The sequence below is a fragment of the Bemisia tabaci genome, chromosome 7 (assembly GCF_918797505.1).
Source record: "Bemisia tabaci chromosome 7, PGI_BMITA_v3".
Taxonomy (NCBI): Eukaryota; Metazoa; Arthropoda; class Insecta; order Hemiptera; family Aleyrodidae; genus Bemisia; species Bemisia tabaci.
In genome coordinates, this window is record NC_092799.1 from 12,658,514 (window position 1) to 12,680,072 (window position 21,559).

A 21,559-nucleotide genomic window follows, 5' to 3' on the forward strand; every position below is an offset into this window, starting at 1 on the left:
GGGCTCGATTATTACGGCTCTCCTATTTAAGGCTGTATTGCTCATACATGTTTTACAAGCACTGCTAAAAATACAAATAAGACAAACGGAAAGAAACGCAGTATGGGAACAGAGCAAAGTAAAATGAGGCGCGTTGATGACGGCGCAGAGATACAACTATTCGTACATGATGGATGTCCGTGCTGCATCTGCAAAATTGATGGCGCGATGGCGCTAGGGGTGAACTCGTAATTCTCCGTTCTATGCTGCTAAAAATTGACTGGGCTACCTCTTCTGAGAGAGTGACACATGGCGGATGAGAACGGGGGGTGATAAAGCGTCTCTATGTTACCAAAAAGGTGAAAATTTCGAAGAAAATAATTTTTCACCGATCTTAGAAATTTTAGGTATTTTGACACTTGACAAAAGTTTGAGAGCTATTATGCTTTCCTCACTCAATGATCCCCTTTCTTCATCACCTCTTTGAAAACGATAATCGACAAAAATTTTCAATGCCTCAAAGCTAATTTTACGACGGAGAGTGGCCAATTTTTCGCGTAATAGCGAAAGCTAAAAGCGTAAAGCGTAATAGCGTAAGTTTGCACTTTATTTAATCGGATGTCTGCAAGTGAGTGAAATAATTGTCATTCATTACAGCTTGAATAAACCAGTATGTTCCCATTTTTCACATTTTTCTTCTTCAAAATATTGAGCTACGGATACAAAATCTGAATTCAGCAAATAAATAATTTAAAAAAAAAAACAACCTTAAATCCGGTTTATAGTTCCAGGACCTCCATTCACCACTATCATGCGTACGAGGACCTTTCTTTATTCCTACTTTCTCTTCTTTCGTTCATTTATGAATTTCTCATTTTTGGAGGTCAAAAATGAAAAAAAGTGCTAAAAATTAGCCCCATTAACCAATTTTTATTAATATTGGTTGATAAACATTTTCACAGTGTTAGAAAGACGATTTTTTCCTCCAACTTTGGTGGGGCGTGACCCTCAGGGAAAGCGTTTTGGAAAAAAACTTATACCACAAAAACGTTTTCTTTTGACCCCAAGAATCGGCACCTTCAATATTCGGACTTAATCCTGGGACACCCTGTATAAGAGATGAATGAAAATGCAAGACAGTAGTTGAGAAATGACCGGATCTTTAAGGAGCAGGAAATGCTTGACAGGGAAAACCATAACGTTGGCGCTCTAGTTGTTCATTGAGTATCGGATGAGCGCGAGACGCCCTCTCTCCCGTCAACAGCTACAAATACTGCCGTGCTAAGGAAAAACGCCGTATGAGCCTTTAGACGTTGCCAAATTTCCTTCGAAAAAACCGAAATTACTGAGACATTTGTGAGTATTTTTTTCTAAAATTTTCAGACTATTTTGTACGCAATTTCATCTAAAATATCAGCAAATTTCAAGGAAAATGTCGTCAAAAATGCATGTTTTACCGAGGAAAATTTGGCAACTCTCGAATGTTCATACGGTGTTTTTCCTTAGCACGGCAGAATAGTCGGCGTGCCTCGGTGCTCTACTTGAGAAAAACTTTCGTTCCCCAACTTTTATGGGCTCCCGTCCGGGATTATAGCAACTCAATTAAACTCCTTTTATCATACAATTATCGATTATGAAACTTGATTCCAACTCCGGGCTATAATTTGAAAACTCGCGATAAACATGAACACGGAGGTTTGGAGCCTTCTGCCGGGCACAATTTTGACGTTGATGAAGGGCCCACCGTGACTTATTATCGAAAACTGCGAGGGTAAAGTTTCCGCCACGTAACTGTTTCTACGTACCGATGCTGTTTCTGCATCCTTCAAGTTTCGAAGGAGTTAGATTCCTCTAGTCGATGCTCGAGTTGGCTGCCGCACTAAGGAAAAACGCCGTAGGAACATTCAAGATTTGCAAAATTTCCTCCAGTAAAATCGTTATTTTTAAGTAGAGTCCCAAGTAGCAGTGATCGCGATTAATAGCGATTTTATCGGTTGTTTATCGCGATTAAATCGGTAGCAATCAGTGGCGTGGCGTGCTTTGCGATACATCAATTGTTATACCATTTAAACCTATAAGAAAAGATCGATAAACAGAGTGTCCGCAGCGAACACCTTAATAATCGATTCTTTACCATAGGTTTAAATGGCAGAACAATTGATACATCGCAATTCACACCACGCCACTGGTAGCAATATATCGAGATATTATCGCATTAAAAATTGCGATATATGGCGATTAAATTGCTATGCATCGCAATTTTTGGTTCGATAAAATCGTGATCAATTTTTGTCGATAAAATCGACATTAATTCGCCATTTATCGCGATTTTATCGCGATTTTATCGCGATAAGATCGAAGATAATCGCTCAGATGTTGATGATCCTGGCGATTTTATCGCCGATAAAATCGTAATATATAGCGATTTTTCCGTTGAGAAATGCTACTTGGGGTTATGGATATTTTCTGTTAAAATTTGCAGAATTTAGAGCTGAGCACAAATAAAATTCTCATGTGGAAGAAAAATGTTCACTGATTGCCCTGAAATTTCGTATTTTATCACCGAAAATTTGGCAACGTCTGAAGGCTTATACGGCGTTCTTCCCTAACACGGCAGCATGAGCGGAACTAGGAATTGTTTGTGGGGGTAAAGGATATAGGAAGGGGGCATCGCATGAAGGGAATTTTTGGGGTAAAGAAAACACGCCCCGAAATTTTTTTGAAAAGAGACGGCTCGATTCGACACTCCGAGTGGCCGCTTGCTTTTATTTTTTGGATGAGGCTATTCGTCGGTACGGTACCGACGGATAAATGGCTATTCGTCGGTACCGTACCGATGTATAATAAATGGCTATTCGTCGGTACCGCATCGGCGACATTAATTAATAAAAATGTGTTGTCAAGCCTTGGTCCGAATGGACAAGCAAACGCCATCTATGGTGCTCTGTTGTAATTACACGGAGATACTAAGTGCCGATAAACCGTGTAGCCCTGAGGCACCTTATCACGCTTTAATGCTTTCAAATTTTTTGGAAGAAGTAGAAGAAAAGGGAGGTGACGTTAACTATGAGTTAGACAGTGACGGCGAGGTTTCTATGCTTTTTGTATCCTCTCACTCGATGAAGAAACACCTGCAAATGAAACTAAAGGCCCCATCACCCGAAAAAAGAAGCGTTCTTGATGATTCTTTTGACAGAGTAGTACATTTCAGTATTATGATGATTCATTTGACAGTGCATTTCAGTATTATGATTATTTATTTGACAGAGTAGTACATTTCAGTATTATGTGAGAGTATTAAATACATAAATTAAATTTGGAGAATATTTCTTTACAACTCGTGTTGGGTTTTTTTTCCATCTTTCACCCAATTTTTAGCTCTTAACTTCCACTAAAATATTATTAAGAAATCATATCTTTAATATAATTTACGTACTAAAATCAAAGTACGGTACCGACGAATAGCTATTTGTTCATCGGTAAGGTACCGACGAATAGCTATTTATTCATCGGTACGGTACCGACGAATAGCCATTTATCCGTCGGTACCGTACCGACGAATAGCCACTTCGTTATTTTTTATCAATCGCACGGAGCAACAACCCTGATCGATAAGAAATGAAATTTTCAAAGAGGGATGATTTACCTTTGATAGATAGGAATTGATCCAGTTGACGAAAGTTTTTTTCTGAACTCGTTCTTGCTCATCTGAAACAAAGAGAAACATAAATTGTGAGCTAATTTTGACGGATCAACATGAACATGAAAGTCACTGTAGATTGAGCTTCGGTTAATGAAAACACTTCACAAATGGCACGGTTGAGGACAATGATCTCCAACCAACGTCATTTCTAACTATTTATCCATTATTAACTTACTTTTGAACCAGCAAAGCGATCAAAGCTTGACATTTTCGCCGATGATACTATGTAGAATGGCAAAATTACGAAAATTCATGGGGCTTTCTCCAGACTCTCTGTTTGCTTTCCTCCCTGTTTCCCCTACTAAATCGTAACATTAAAGTTTCCTGTATCTTATACGTTTTCTGGGTTAGAGGCATACAGTATCGAATTACACTGAAAAAAAAAAAGATTGGTAGAATTTACAGACCATTCCTTCACGCTGTATTTTACACAGCGTGAATTCAAAGCCGATTCTGCCAGAGGAATGGTTACCTGCACCAGTATTTAGTAACGTTCACCTTTACTTTTGGCAGAATTGACTCTGAATTGACGCTGTGTGAAATACAGCGTGAATAAATAGTAAATTCTACCTGTTGCTGTATTTTCAGGATTTTCCAATAACCTGTGTTTTTCGAGAGGTTTCGCCACATAATGTGACTTCTCGAGTTTTCCTGGTTGCTAAAAACTTTGTTTTTCAAAAAGCCAAACTTCAGATGAAATGGACGTATTTCTGCCAAACGGAACTATGTGCATTGTAACGTGAGCCCTATTATGCATATATTCTTAATGGCCTCAGGGCTCATGTCTTAATGTACATAGTTCCGTTTGGCAGAAATACGTCCAAATAATACAGATAAGAATCGTCGAATGACCACTAACTTGACTTAATTTTGAATAAATCATACCCTGTGATGATATGGGGTCGTTCGTCGACCAGGCCACAGTAAAATCTGTGTTCAAGAGATAGAAAAAGCTAATCGTCGTCTCTTAATTAAAGACGCCCACAAACCTACAAACAAGAAAATTTACTTTCACCGCCGAGTGTTCTCGTGTTTTTCCTCCTTGTATTTTCGACGGTTCGAGAGGGAAATTTAAACAGCTGCTCTGCATTCGCGAGTCGTTGAAGTTAAATTCGACGACCTACATTTAATTAGCGGAGACATAGAACCTGTGTATATCGGCGAGATTGTTTTTAAACTTTGCAAAAAGGTACATTTTACTAAGATGAAGATACGGATCTTATGCAGTGACCAGACGTGGATCATCGATGATCAATATTTCCCAATTCGAAGCTATGGTAAAGAATCGATTATTAAGGTGTTCGTTGCGAACACCCTGTTCATCAATCCTTTTTCCATAGGTACACATAGCAGATAATGGCAGAATCAAATGACAGAGAAAAAACTCGATTCATAAGGAGCAATATATAAGCTGGAAATTCAGTTTACCTTTGCCGAGCCTATAGTTTGAGGAAAATTGAGAAGCAGAAGCGCGGCATTGTATAATCAATTCTTTTTCAAATTTTAATAATGGTAAGCTTGTCAAACTGAGTCCAGTTTGCCGAACAGAATCGGCACTCGACACGTCTTCACCGGGCAAAGATTGTGATGAACCCCGAATATAACTTCTCTACGATAAGAAGAGTCTGAATTTGTAGCACTCAAACCACGTCAAATGACAGAAAATCATTCCAAGCTTGATATTTATCAATTTATCACACTAAAAGTAAATAGAGTGTGCGAACATTTCAAAATCATGAGTTGAAAAATGCTGACTCCGCGAGTTTAAATATTAAAGCCAAACACAGCGGAGCAGCGTGCTTCCAGTGCGAAACGTGCATTAGCACCTTCAAACCTAAGTGGATACTTCAAGCATTACGCAATGCGTGCACGCCTCATCGCTGTGCCACGGCGCCTCAAGCAACTATTTCACCGCCTAGGTGTTGCACAGTATCCTACGAAATTGAAGGCGCTCCAGCATGCTAAGAATGACAGGCATCCTTTAAGAGGCTTTAACCCTTGAGCTAATCAACAAGGTCGGAAACTTCCAGGACAGACCTCGTAAAAGATAATTAAAATGATACAGCATCATGTAGAAAGAGAGGAGTTTGCTAGGATTCTCTGTGGTCCAGTAGAGCATATTGAAAGGGCGAGAATTTGCAAGAAAAAGCTGAGACGGGGCACGACTGATGATGCAAAATATCGTGGGTTCGAATCCCATGACGAAGCGTGTATTTTTACTCATGAGAAGACATTATTTTTAGCGTCACCAGCTGAGCGTTTGTCGATGGGTCTAAATGAGAGTTTTCAGAGAAATAATTTCGTAGTCCGCATTTCTGCGGAATATGGAGCAAGGTTTGGTATACATTTTAGAGCATTTATTCTAAACTTTAATATATTATCATACTACGGCATCCAAACATATGACAAGATTGAATACTATAAAGTAGCTAAAACCATAGGGGCGGGGGGCAAGAACCACTTTAGCCTTTGCGAGCGTTCTGGTATTGAGCGGTTATGTACGATCAAAACTTGTGTGGCGGGAAAGTGGCGAGGCGTGAATGATCGATTACGGGCATTTCCCTTTTCGAAGCTACATACGGTAAAGAATCGATTATTAAGTGTTGGTTGCAAACACCCTGTTTATCAATCCTTCTCCATAGGTTCAAATGGCAGATCAATCGATACATCGCAAAGCATACCGAGAACCATCGGCGAGGAAGAACGCCGTATGAACCTTTAGGCGTTGCCAAATTTCCTCTGGTAAATTACGAATTTCCGGGAAAGTTTTTAAACATTTTTCTTCCAATTTTTCAGACAATTTTGTTCTCAATTTTATCTAAAATATTTAAAGATATTAATGAAAAATGGGCACCAGTTTCCTGAAAAATACATGTTTTATTCGAGGAAATTTGGCAACCCTCGAATGTTCATACGGCGTTCTTTCTTAGCACGGCAGCATGCGCTGGTGGGGGACCAGCGCTTTCTCAGGAGTGGAGGGGGGGGGGGATGCCTCACTGACCCCCTCTCGGGCTGTGCTCAAGGTGTTTTGTAACAGATTATTAGAGCCACAGAAAATCAGGACATTTTGATGAGTTCTATTCCAACTGGACGAATTTATGCTAAAAGGAACTATGCTGGACGCAAATCCTGTGCAGCTAGTTCTTTTTAACAAAAATACGTAAAATTAAACCTCGACAGTCAAAAACATTAAAACGCTTACAATTTTGGTAGAATTAAAGAGTGCCTTTAACATGTTTCCACATCGATTGGTGGTTCAACGATTACCCTTGCTGTGCTTTTAGTATGACTGACAGAAAGCGACGCACAAAGGATCGAGTCGATTAGAAAGTTCGGACATGAAATTTTTGAGGAAAACTGAAAATTTTGATGTTTATTTCGTCACATTTTCAATTTAAATGGGTTTTAAATTTCTAGAAGAAAATTTCACGAGGAAACCAATGAAGCCTCTTTTAGAACCTCAAAGGTTTGCACAAACGAAATTATAATCGTTTAAAGTTTCCAAATTTAATCCGACCTCTCTTCATGACTCGATCCACTGTGCGACGGTCATGGATGCAGGTATTTATGCGCGTTGAGCTTTTGACCTTGATTCACCCAGTGACCTTCCGAAGTTGGGTTTGGAGGACTGGAAGGGAATGAGAGGGAAACTGAGAGAGAAAAGGGCTACATGCTACATGGGGGAAAAACTCGCCACGTGATACTGTGCAGTGGAGGCTAGGAGTGGAAAGGAGAAAAAAGGAGGATGCACACATGATACGAGCAGGTGAGGCGCCACTTGGCACGCGCCGCAGCCGCAACTGGTGCGGTAGGGCGACGCGTGTCGCGCTCTTGGTGCCATGTTGCCCGATAGAATTCCTAAGAATAATGCTGTCTTCAAAAAATCGAATGGATTGAGTATAACCGAGAGGAAACGAGGTTTTTAGCCACGTCGACAACGTCCGGATACAACTGTATTAACTTAACGGATATGCTGGTTGCCTTCTCAGAACTGAAGGGGCACCTGATTTCATTGTGCTAACCACAGAATCCGCAGAGTTGGTTCTTTTTCCTGATTTATTTTACCAAAGGGCGCAAGGGGCCGTTTATAAACGCTCAAGAACTTTCGGCACTGTTTTCCTAGTGCCCTGTCTCATCAGAATACATATAGAAATAAATGCTTCCAAAAAAACTCTTCTCAGGGGAATGTGTTCGTGGGTATTATAAAGGAGGGGCCCTTTCGGTTAGGAAAACTGGTATTCAAGGATCCATAATTTCAGCATATTTTCTTCATAAATGTCGATATCATATAAATTGATCCGAATAGGCATTATCATAAAGTTCTATATAAAAGCTGAATACAAGACTACAACGAAGATCATGATCTGAATAGTTTGCTTATATCAGTAACATTTATGCAGAAAAAATAATTGTATTTCCATTCGCCGGGTGAGAAATAGGCTTACGAGTAGATTCCATTCGCAGATCTTAAGTTTGATTTAAGAGTTATCACTTGCGCCTTCTCGAAGCAATTGTTGTTGATCCGCTATTGTTTCTCATAAGAGTTGCCATAGAATTTGGAAAATTAAATTCCCTGACATTTCCCTGATTTCCCAGACACATTTGGTGAAATTCCCCGACAAATGGTTAAGAGGACATGATTGAAAATAGTTTTCAGGCGAAATTTGTAGTTCGGAACCTCAAACTCATTTTAGAGTGCAAATAGGAGAGATTTAACTTTTCCCCGACATTATTTTTGTCATTTTCTCTGATAATTCCCGGTTGTCCCTGACTTTTTAAAATTCCCTAAAATTTCCCGGTTTTCTCGGTATTCCCTGACTATGGCAACCCTGCCGCATGACATTATGGAAGGTGCTTTGCAGAGAGATAGTCACCAAAGGTCACCATCAACGAGCGGTGAATGAAGAACGCAGCGTTTCCTTCGGGCGAAAAATCACCAACACCGCAAAAAACGCTGTTCCGGAGCGTGGCAATGCAGCTCATCCGTACCGCAATAATTACGCTATTACCTACGGACACCGTCGCAGCGTGGGAGCAATGAGCATGCAGCAGGTGACCCTCCGTTCCCATTGTTCCCGTCCCCCCGACGACTCCCCCCCCCCCCCCATTACACCATCCTTACCTAGGCGCCGCACAGTGCGGCCCTCTGTATACGAAAATAAAAAATTCACAATGCGACAACTGAATAGTTTTTTTTTTTTTTGGTTTGTCATCTTAAGGTGATTCGTCAAGCTCAAAAGAAGTAGTCGAACTGGCATGCGATATATCGCATCTTTTAGGTAAAAAATCTCGGCAGATTTTGAATTTTCAGCAAAAAAAAAGGACGACAGCCCCTGCGCATGAGCCTAAAGAATCATTCTAAACCCAAAATCGGCAAAATTCAGAAAAATGAAAGCAGAATAGTGTTTGGAAAAAAAACCTCGCATTCGATTCAGCTATCGATTTCTGTATCGAATGCGAGGTTTTTTTCCAAACAATATTGTGCTTTCATTTTTCTGAATTTTGCCGATTTTTGGGTTTAGAATGATTCTTTAGGCTCGTGCGCAGGGGCTATCGTCCTTTTTTCTTGCTGAAAATTCAAAATCTGCCGAAATTTTTTACCTAACAGATGCGATATATCGCATGCCTGTTCGACCACGTCACTTGAGCTTGACGAATCACCTTAAAGATATTTTTGACTCACAATGATGGTTCGTTTTCGAAGTTTTCGCTCAAAACCACTTCAAATTTGGGTGAAAAGTGGGCGGGAAATGGGTTGACAACTGGTCCACAAGGAATACACGGGAAAAAGACGTCAACTTCAAATGAAGATCGCCAGCTTGAAACGCAAAATGCTCTGTGTAGTTGACATTTTCTTAATCTTCAGATGTCCAACTTCAATTCTACCAAGAAGATCTTGCGACCTTTTGCGACTATCAGAGATATTTGAATCAGCGAGAACGAAAACACACCAACTCGGAAAAATGAAAGTAATCAAGATACATACACAAAACTGCACAGTGGACGAAGGAATTGGTCTAAGAAAAAGATTTTTGGTGCCGAAATATAAGCACTTGAGGACATTTTAAAGGTCCAAGTCGGAACAGATGCGCTTATTTCAATGACCTTTATAGATATTAACTGTCTTTAATGAAATTGAGCAATTTCGAGTTACCGAGTTGGTGTCCTTTCGATCTCACTGATTCATTTGAAGTTGAAGTTCGGGTGTTTCACGTTGCTTTTGCATTATTAACATAGGGCTAATTCGAGGTTGCCAACGAAAAATGAACTTTTGAAAATTCGCAAAAAATCCTGCGACACAAAATTTTCTTATTCCTCGGGTGTTTTACTTCGACAGTGCCGCAGGGTTTTCCTATGTCGGTGCTACTATCTTCATTATTTAAAATAAAGTGTCTTTTAACGATTTTTGTCCGCATCGTCCATGAGGACGCCGCACTGTGCTCCGCGCCGCGCCGCGGTTCACCAGTTTATTAACATGTTCGATTCGCGGACACAGGAGCACGGGACACCGCGGAATAGGAACTTCATTTTGCACGGGCAAGTGTCGCTGCAACAGGACAATGGTTATTCAATTCCGAACGCGACTTTGAAATGTCTTCATTCCGGGTTCTGCGCTGGAAGTGTACTTGAGCACGGATGCATCTATGGATTGGCTTGTAAACCGTTATCAATGAGACGTATTTCTACCGAACGGAACCATGTGCATTATGACTTGAGTCATATTAAGCACTGCCCTTAGATATCTCCAATCACAGATCTACTCCCCTACAATCAACAGAAATACAAACCCACTTACATGCGATGAACCCAATATTACTACCAAAATTCTGAAACTCTTCACCTCTCTCAATTTAAAAATCTAAATTTTCGTATATACTCCCATTTTCAAAATTCTCTGTAAAGACGTTAATAGCCTGTGACGCTGAACGTCTCAAAATATACTAACTAACTAACTAACTAACTATATTCTTATGGATCTCAGGGCTCATGTCTCAATGCACATACTTCCGTTGGGCAGAAATACGTCCAATGAACTTGACTGGGAGTGCATGCTGTTCTGAAAGAATCTGGGATTTGCGATACGTTACTGGGACGCATTTTGTCCAGTGGCGTGGCGTGCTTTGCGATATATCGATTGATCTGTCATTTAAACCTATGTAAAAGGATCGACAAACAGGGTACACCTTAATAATCGATTCTTTACCACAGATTCAAATAGAGAAATATTGATAATCGATCATTCACGCCACGCCACTGATTTTGTCGTTTTCCAGACAAATGAACGTGACTATGTATCAACCTATGGAAAAGGATCGACAAATAGGGTATACCTTAATAATCGATTCTTTACCATAGCTTCAAATAGAGAAAAATCGATAATCGATCATTCACGCCACGCCACTGATTTTGTCGGTTTCCAGACAAATGAACGTGACTATGTATCAACATTGCAAAATTTCCATTTACCGATTGTATTTTTGCCGGAAAAATTGTGGGCGTTTCTTACTAAGAGTTCCCTAGAATTTTTTTTCTTCCTCAATGCTAACAAAAAATCGGCAAAATTTTTGACAGAAAGTTCTCCGTTGGATTCCTTTGAGTTTCATCATGCAACCTCCGGAATAAAGTTGCGCTCCTCCGTCTCACAGTGGATCCAGTAAATTAGAGAGGTCGGACATGACATTTTTCACTAAAACTGCAAATTTTGATGTGTAAATCGTCACATTCTGAATTTGATAGGATGCCTCAAAGAGGATATTTCACGAGGAAACCAATGGAATCACTTTCAAAATCCGAAAGTTTTGTTAAAACGGAATTATGAGCGTTTAAAAATTCCAGATTTTGTCCGACCTCTCCTATTGACTCGATCCATTGTGCGTCTGAGAAACTACGATTTACGTAAAAGACGTCCAAGTACATTGAGCGTATTTTTATTCTGAATCGAGTAGAGTGGAATTCCAAGATGACAAATTTCGCACGAAAAAACTCTGTTGGCTTATGATTCTTTTGAAGACAGCAATGACATCTGATTTTTTTAAGACGAGGGGGGGGAGGGCCGGATTGAGGGGGTGGCCACATGGGCCGCGGCCCATGGCGGCAAATTTTGCAATTTTTTTTTTTTTATATGTAGGTATAAAAATAAAATTGCAAAAGGGAAAAGACTACAAAATCTTGCATTTCCTGTGAGTATCGTAATTTCTAATTTTGTCGTTTGGCGGTGATACAAAACCTTTAATTAGTCGAGTTATGAGATAAGCCAAACACGCAATTTGGCCACAACGCTCATTTATGAACATTCTTGGCGGTTTTGGTCTGACATTGGAATCTGAATTTTGTCAGTGACATTTTTGTGTAAGAGGGTTGGCTACCCTTTCATTAGTCTAGTTGAGAGAGAAACCAAACACGCAATTTGGCCTGGAGCGGCGCGGCGCAGAGAGCAATGATGACGAGGACTTGAGATGAAAAGAAGAGGCCCTCGGCGCGGCGGTCAGCATGTATCACATATTAGCGCCTACAAGACTGCATGAATACTTCACGCATAGTGTCAAAAACAGCGCGGTCAGCAGCGGTCGCCGTGTAACGCATAGCGCCTACAAGACTGCATGAATACTTCACGCATTGCGTCAAACACAGTGCGTTCAGCAGCGGTCGGCGTGAAAGGCATAGCGCCTACAAGAGTCTAGGAATACTTCACGCATTGTGCCAAACGAAGTGCGATCAGCACGGCGCGGCGGTGGAAGTTAAAATTATTGAACCACATTTATGATTGTTCTTTCATAATTTTTTCGTTTATTTCTTATTAATGGAAGGCATTGTCCACATGTCCTGATGATCTCTGGGAGGATAGGGGGCAATGGCGATTGGGCGTCGCAGAGCGCGAGGCGGCGCTATAAAAGCGGAGACAGGTTTACGGAACTTAACTTTCGCGCCAAGTTCCGTGAATTTTTGCTAGGAGTGTTGACAGGGCTTCCGCAAAAAATGTATCCAACACGAGTAAACGCGTCCTTTGCATCCCTCTCTCTCCGGCACGTTCACTTGACGGTTTTTATTGATGTTTCAAAACGAATGAGATAGGGGTGGCAAAATACAGGCGTCCCATGGGCGGCAAGTAGATAAATCCGGCCGGGGGGGGGGGGCATTACCTTCCTCCTTTCTTACATTTTTAAGTTGTTCTTGCTTGCTTTGGTCAATTTTGACCGACATCATAACATTTTCTGAGATTCATCATAGTTTTGCAACCCAAAAAAATTTGCCGTCCTCTCGAAAAATTTTACCCTCTCCCTCCCAAGATTCGCCTGGAATGACGCCCTAGGGACAATTTTTCCAGAATCAAGGATACCCGAGGGCTAAAAATTTTGGGGGAAAATCAAGAACATCCAAGAACTCTTCAAAACCTGACGAACCCGACACAGCGATCCAAAGCGTCCCGACCTGTGACTCAAGCCTGATGCTAGACATCCTCGCAAGTTGCGAGAGTCCAAAGACCCTGAAGTCTCGGCGAGGGGGGTCGGGGGCGGTGAGTGAAAGAAGGGTACCAGGGGGGACGGGGGTCCGGGCTCCGGCTGGTGCCTGGTACGCGCGTGAGACGCGTGGGGGCGTGCACTCGCGGGGACAGAAAAACACAGGGATATGGGATTTAAAGGGGCAGACATGCATACTCATCACCTCTTCATTGGGCCACGACTGCTTAGGCGCTTACGCCGACCCCAGATTCCCCTTCCGCCTTCCGCATAGCGATGGAGCGACGCAGTCCGCTCTTGCCAGTTTTAGTGGAAAACAGCTTAATGTAATCGCAAAGCTTGCTGCTTGCTGCATTGGCGCCTACAAACCTAAGTGGATACTTCAAGCATTGTGTAATGCGTGAAGTATCCACTTAGGTTTGTAGGCGCCAGTGAGCCTCTCGCGCTGGCAGCGCGCCGTTCCGCTCTGTTAGGCTTTTGAGCGCGCTATGCTATAGCGGGCTCATTGGAATACCCCTCAAGGCGGCCGGTGAATCTAGATGCTAGTCCCATTGCATCCTGGGTTATTTCTAAAGCCTCCTCGTGGCGGGAGCGTAGTTGAATTTTCGCATCGTTATAATTAAATGTGGAGACCGTATAGGGTACTGGTAACTGTTGTTCAATCAATCCCAAGAATAAAGGAACCTATTATGACATTTCGTGTCCTGCTAAAGCTCTGTAATATTTAAGTAGATACTGGTTTATTTTGAGGAAATGGGTGTTTGAAAAAGTAACTTTTGGTTACACGAGCAAGCCCGAAGCCGTGTACGTTTTATAAGCGTGTTTCTGATTGGTCGTTAATTTGGTATATTGTGCGCAGTGAACGACTGCGCACCTATTCAGTGCTGTGCGTTTTTGTGTGTAAGTGAAGTGGTCATCTGTCAAGGCGGATAAAGAAAGGTGGTCGCATTCCGTACCCTCTTGACGTCACGCGGTATCGGGTACATCGGGTACAAGGGCCGGACGAGGCAGGGGGAGTCAACCCGACCGCCGCGTGCCGCTGCGCGCCACGGCGTACCCGTACCCGCCTGACGTCACAGATCTTCAAGATGGCAGCCAAAATCGAAATGCGACCACCTTCCTTTATCCGCCTTGATTCATTGTATTTGTTTGTTTGTTTATCAGTGCCAGACCAGTACTCCTTTTAATTAATTGTTTCAAAGTTAATAATTCGATTTCTTAGTGGTTTTTGTGTTTCTTTATGTGATATAGCCCTTTTCGTCATAGTTCAAGCGTTCAATGGATCCTAATCGTCTTTGAGAACACGGCTAAACCCACACCACAGATGCTTAACATTCATGCGATTGAATGGAAGTGAATTTCTCGGTGATTGAACCTTTCTCTTCTCCTCAGTACTTATTTTCATAATACATGTATTCCATCATGAATTCTCTGTGAAATTTCTCGGAAATGCGTGATTTATTCTCCGGAGGAAAGTTGATAGTGTAGCCCTTATCTAAGCGTCAGCGTCTCAAATACGTACCAATTATGAAACCCTGTGTTTTATTATTTCATTTATATTGTCCACATGTGATTTATAGCAAAGGAATATCCCTTTCTCTCAGATAACTTATCAAAAATTACAAACCATACCCTCACTCAAAAGCATCTTCTTTCAAAGCCCCTTGGTTAAGATTGTGATTCATCAAGTCGTCAGCTGGTTTTCACAAACACAAGTTCTATCGAGTCAACATTGAACATTAAACACTGTACCTATTAAGCAGATTTGTGACTTTAGAGATTAGGTTTTTCTTCATTTTCCAGTTTCTGAACATGATTTAATGGAAGTTTTCTACTTGGCCTCTGAAAGCACAAGCATAGGCCACATTAAGCGATTCGTATCTCTCATGACTATCAATCTTATTCTACCTAATAAGCGTTTTAGAGCTCACTGAGTGTATGTTGAGACTAAAGTCTAGTATTTTCTTGTCACTGCTCACCAATGGTGCTGTCTGAAAGCATGTATTAACCTGTTATATTGCCGCTGCCTTAAAGCTGATCAGATAATGACATTCGTCTCAACATGCGATGAGCAAGCTCTAACAGCGATGCGCAACTGATTTCCTAATCTAGAGGACTTTGCTATCATGATGCTTTTCTTTGGGTTTGTATGTCAAGTGCTCATAATTCTTTGAAATTAAAATGTGTGCGGTCTCCTGGCCCTCAGGTATTTACTTACCTACGTTAATCCTGAACCAAAGGAATCTCTACCGAGTCATAATATTCACTTATCCCGACACACTGCAGCACATGGGCAGTTCGAATGCTATTCTCATCAAAGTGTCAGACTCAAGAGTTTCCAAGATGGCCATTGCCCAGCATTTAAGAGAGCAACCTACCTCATCAGCTTGTGTATCTACTTAGTGGCTGTCTCATTCAAAGATCATGGTTCTCCGCTGATTTGATATTCAACAATTTGCGGAGACCATGGATTGATTGTCCACAGCTGTCAATTTCAACGCAACTCATCAGCCTCTGAATTCACTCATCCACGTACCCTCTCATCCTTCAAATCTTCTACCATATAGTGCAGAGAGTTTGTTTTTCTGTGAGTATTCATGACATCATGTTCTATACCTTTCATTCCTTCAGCACACAGTATTTTTCTTTTAGGTTCGGCTATTAACTTTGACCTGAAATGCCCATTTTGTTTTGACTACATGCTTAGCTAAAACTACTTCGTCACCAAGTGTCCACATTTGTAGTGAAGTGGTGAAGCTGCTCATAAATTAACTGATTTGATTCTCTCTTCTCAGATGGGACAAACTTGATCTTTTCTCAGCGATTAATTTCCCCTCTAGTTCTTATGATGATTTTTTGGGGAAAGGAGGGAGAGGCCAAGGTGCAACAAGTTAGAGTGGGCATGTTCATGTGTTTTCTCGTGTCCTTTTGTATGTTTTTAATTATGCTCTCACTATTTTAGCAATACCTGGCACCCATGGCGTCACTAGAAATCGCCCTGATAAATTCTATTTTTTAAGGAATTCATTGCTCGGGAAGCCTAACCAGTGGAAATTGTTTGTATGTTTCTCTGAGACTCGGCGCTCAGTTGTTAGAAATCTGAGGCCCCAAAATCATTATTCTGCCTCACTTTACTGAATAAGTAAATGAGGCCATTTTTAATCCAATCTGTCAATTTTTATGTTGATTTTCTAGGGAGTTACCTACAGGAGTGTTAGCAAAGAATGGGGGAATAATGAGTTGCTCGAACATTTTTCTCCCTGAAAAACTGCAAATTCAGTGTCAGGCTCTTCAGGTTTTTTTTGGAGGAGTAGGAGGGGGGGCGGGGGACGAAGATAAATTCAGGATGAAAGCTATTTCTTTATTTCGTGGAGAACCCATGTTTAAATTAAAGTAAATTAGGTTAAAAACCAAGATAGACCTTTGCAAGTTATTATTTTTGATTAAAAACAATACCTTAGGGAACCAAATGTTTTTTCACCGAAACAAACGATGTAATGTCTTAGATGACAAAAAACGGGAATAACTTTTAAAACTATCATAAAAATATTTTATTGAACATCAATTACATCAACTCCACGTCAAATGAAACCCATTAATGCCCTTGGAATTGTATTAGGATCACTATTTGATGAGGACTTTGAATTTGAAAGTAGCTTCGTAAAGTGCCTGACCAAAATCCCAAGTGCACAGCTTGCCATAAGTAGCAGTTACATTGTAACAATATTGCAATTCTACTGAGTGTTGTGTATGTTGCCTAGCTCCTATTTGAAGGGGTCCCGTTCATTGAAACTTGTTGCAATTTTTCAATGCATTGCATATTGCCTATCTTTCTGACACATGGAACTCATTTTGTTGATTGTTTAAAATCAGCATAAATCGACTAATGAATGATGTAAAAATGTTGCAATTTAATGGTAAAAAAATTACAATTGTATTGAAATCAAACTGCAGTTTAATTTCAATATTTTCGTTGCACTGTGCTACTTGGGATGCGTAGTACCCGTGGCGCTGTACTTTTCAGTAGCTCTTTCTGAGGTTCACTTCCTTTGATGAAGCTTTGAGGGAAAGGAGGGGATGCTCTTCGCACGGGGGTGGATTTAAGGATTTTTTTACTCGGAAAAATTAACCCTCTTATGACAATATAAAATGTTGAAATTCAATGTCCGTGACCCCCAAAAATCGCCCTTCAGCTACCGTTTCAAAACCCCGAAGTCGTAAGGTAGTTGCAACTGAGAAGGAGAAGTTCTAGAGGCAAAACAGTATACTTTTTTCTTTGAAGGGAAAAATAGCATACATATCTATAGTAAACAAGGGAAAGTGGGTAAAATTAAATTTTAGCAATAAAATTCATAAAAAAATTCACTTCATTCAAATTCACTTTCATAACAAAACAAATCACTTTCAACCAAGTTTCCTCAGAACTCCCTTGAGGGACCTCAGTACCTCCCTCACAAAAATCTCGAGATTGACTCAACGAAATTCACTTGAGGAAATTTGGAGGCGACTCGAAGCGCGGTTCGAGTCGAGGAAATTTCGAGTCGCGTCTTAAAATACCGTCAATTCTCGAGGACACTCGAAAAGCGTACTCAAGGAAATCTCGAGTCGAGGAAGTTCCGAGTAACGTCTTAAAATTCCGGCCTAAGAGTTTTAGTAATGATAATTTTTCACATTCTTTTTGCATGAATCATTACAGGGCCACAACTTCTAAAGATTTTCAAGAACAGCTGTATTTTTCTTTAATTAATTTATATTTTTTAAAAACTATAAATGAAACCGGCCACACTACTATTCCCATTATTGTGAAATCACTGTTAGTTAAACCACTGGTTAGCTTCACAAAAGAATCACAGATTATTAATTACTAGTTACTTCATAAGCACTACTATATCCATAGGTACAACAGGAATTTGACGTCAATGTTGAGTATGCAATATATATTCCATCCGTGAGGTATTAATATATATAAGCCACAATTTTTCGAAGAAGGATCAGCCTGAATATGATAAAACAGATATATTCTTACGGCGCGCTCTTCCAACACCAAGTGTTGGGTCTTTCAGCTTGTTAATATTTATAATCGCATAGTCAGCGTTTTTTAACTCATGATTTTGAAATGTTTGTACACTCTGCATTGATTATTCTCATTTAAATTGATGGAGAAAAAACATGTATCAATTTATCAAAGAAGAATAATAATGTAATGTGTGTTTTTTAAATATTGGTGGTTCCGTGTCAAATTTAATGATTTCCAAAGCACTTTATTTTTTTCTTTTACATTCCCTGCTTTTATTGTGCTGCAGCGAGGTGTACGCGCAACCAAACGCTCAAAATTTGACGTATTTGACTCTAAAAGATCAATGTACACATGGGTTAAAACTAAAGATTGCGTGCTTCTTGTTTTTTTTTCCCTCTTTTATTCATTTTTGCAGTTTATGTCGACACAACTGCGGCTCATTGAGATTAATGTCGCTTGAAAAAGGTTTTACAAATATTTGTCACGTTTTAAAAATATAAATGTTTCCAAAATGAAGAAATAATTTCGTAAAGAAAAAATTAAAAAAATAAAAAAAGTATCTATTCATATATAAGGTATATTATACATCCAATATTTTAAGGATAGAAATAAAACCAAATATTCACCAATGACAATTTAAAAAGAGGATTCAAAAGGAGAAAGTAATAACATTTCATTTAGGAAATGAGCAAATTGTCAATATAATTTTACATACCGACTAAAATATAACGCTTGGACCAAGTCACTGTTGCTTGTTTTACGTGTGGGCGTAAACTACTGGACAAAAAAGGAGCGCGGACAAAAAATCGTTGATAAAATGTCCTGCAATCCCTCTTGTTAAATGAACGTCATTTTGCAAGATTGGACTAAAATTTCTGACCCATCCGTAAAAGCATCTATCTGCGTAGAGAAACTGATGACGCATACGTTGGCTCTAAAATAAGTCAAAAATTATAGTTCCTCATTGCAAAATGTGGTCCGAATGTAACCTCTTGTTAAAGCAGAGCTTTTTACGCTATTTTTAGATTTTTCCTCTTGACTGATCTCCAAGTTTCCTCTGACACAAATTTTCCCTCGGAGTTTTTCTGAAGTTTTCTTGACTGTCGCTTCTGTGCAACCTCGGAGTGAGTGTCTACTAAGATTGTCCATATCAACGGGAAAATTCCCAAACCACGTTTCTCAATTTGCAACGTCACAGACTTCCTGCCATAATTCATTTTTCAGGTGGAAAACTACTCCAAGTCAATTCTTAAAAACTGCCGTGGCATTTCTTCTCAAAGCGAGGGAATTCATATGAAAACTAAATTAAAATTATTTTGATTTCTTCGCCTTCAAAAAAACAAAATAGGAGTGGAGTTTTCAAAACACAGCAAACAAGATACACGGTTTAGGAGTTTCATACCGCCGATAAGTCAATCATAATCTGTGTAATGAGAAAGTATGAAACACGGTACGTAATTTCTTGCTCTGAATCTGGTGGATCTTGGAAAACGAATATTCCAATGCCGCCGTGCTAAGGAAGAACAACGTATGAACATTCGAGAGTTGCCAAATTTTTCCAAATAAAATATATATTTTGGGGGAAAGTTGCGCACATTTTTCCTTGAAATTTTCAGACATTTTAGATTAAATTGCAAACAAAATTGTCTGAAAAATTGAAGGAAAAAGATTAACATTTTTTTCCAGTAAACTCGTAATTTAAGGAAGGAAATTTGGCAACGCCTGAAGGTTCATACGGCGTTTTTCCTTATCACGGCAGAACGCCTCCGCTGCTGCCACCGAAAGCGGAGCCCAGTGAGAACCACGATAATGGGCTTTAAATAGCGCAATTGATCGGATGATTTTTGGAAACATCGAGAGGGATTCGACCCTGTGCTTAATCTGAAGCGAAGCAAACAAGCCCTGCTTTTATTAAAGCCACGCCACAACCCACGACGCAACGCAATGTGACGCAGGGCACGCCACCCTGTTTTGGACGTCAGCTCTACCGTGCTAAGGAAAAACGCCGTATGAACTTTCAGGTGTTGCCAAATTTCCTTTGATAAAACACGGCTCTCCCGGTAGACTGATGAATATTTTCCTTCCAATTTTTCGAATAATTGTGTTCGCAGTTTCACCCAAAGTTCCTGAAAATCCCAGGGTAAAATATTCATAAATTTCCACAAAAATAATCATTTAAGTGAAGGAAATTTGGCAACTTTCGAATGTTCATACGGCGTTTTTTCTTATGTGGAGCGGCCGAGCTCCGCTACGGTGAGCTTGGAATATTTTTAATCCTGTAACATTCATAATTCAATGTTTAATTGGACAGATCTCTGTAGAAATGAACCAACGCAGTTGAAACAGAAAAGTAGAAGCTAGAAGTTTTTTTCCGCCGCAAAACTCAATTTAAAAGACAAATATTTGCAGGGACTTGAATTTCTTCTACATTCCGACGGCGTAAGTCCGCACTCACATGTCTCGTTTGCGGTGTCTGGAAATCTCCGTCTCTATGTTATTTTTTAAAGGAGAACAGTTTGACATCATTCTTTGAAGTTTTTGCAAAATTTTCTTCGCACAGAGAAAAAAATCACGGCAGTTTTAAAGAATTTCCGTTGGAAAGTTTTCCATTTAAAAAACAAAGTATGACAGGAAGTCTGCGACGTCGCAAACCGAGTTATGTGATTGCCGACTTACACCGTCGATTTAAGATTTTCCGCGAGGTCAAATTATTAATGTATACATTATATTCATATAATTTACACAAATTTCTTGTACGAATTTTGAGTCAAATGGTTTCAGAAAAAAACCTTTCAAGAAAACGAGTTTGTAGATTTTACATAGGGTGAGCACTGTATGAAAATCGTATGATACTGCAGGGATGCGTGGCAGTAGGTACTTTTTGGTATCTGACTTTAATTTTTAGTGTTGACTTGGTTTTTGTAGAGTTTATTTTACTCGTATATTTAAGTGTAAGCGAAGAATTATGAAGAGCAAGAAAAGGTTGATGAATCCTCCACATAGGGATCCCCCTGGCGGCCTGTGTGTCATGGGTTTGCGTTTTCTAGTCATAGACGTTATCAATAAGTAAAAAAAATTTTCTGGTTATAAAATAAAAACTGTTATCTATATCTATCTATCTATCTATCTATCTAATTTACACAAATTAACCTCCCTTAGAATGCATGAGCTTATAGCGACCGAAGCTCCGAGTGGCGGACCGTGCCACAAGTATCGCGCTTCCTGACCTACATTTAGTGTTGAATGTTGATCACGTGCCACTCAAATTGCCGGTCATTCGCCTGACTGAAGCAAATTAGAAACTTTTCAAAGTATCGAGGGATTAAATTAGAATTAGAGTAAAGACAGTTGCAGCGAATTTTCTCGCTGAAAAGATTGTTTATACCGAGCGAAAAATTAAGT

General features: G+C 40.0%; 1 protein-coding gene across 2 annotated transcripts in view; it reads right to left on the reverse strand.

Moving 5' to 3' along the window:
* Positions 1-21,559, reverse strand: part of LOC109035280 (uncharacterized) — a 250,496-nt gene that overhangs the window by 180,703 nt on the left and 48,234 nt on the right. For both annotated transcript variants that reach the window (XM_072302795.1, XM_072302794.1), the window contains exon 4: positions 3,626-3,687. In XM_072302795.1, the coding sequence (XP_072158896.1) occupies positions 3,626-3,687 (62 nt within the window). The remainder of the gene's footprint in view (positions 1-3,625; positions 3,688-21,559) is intronic.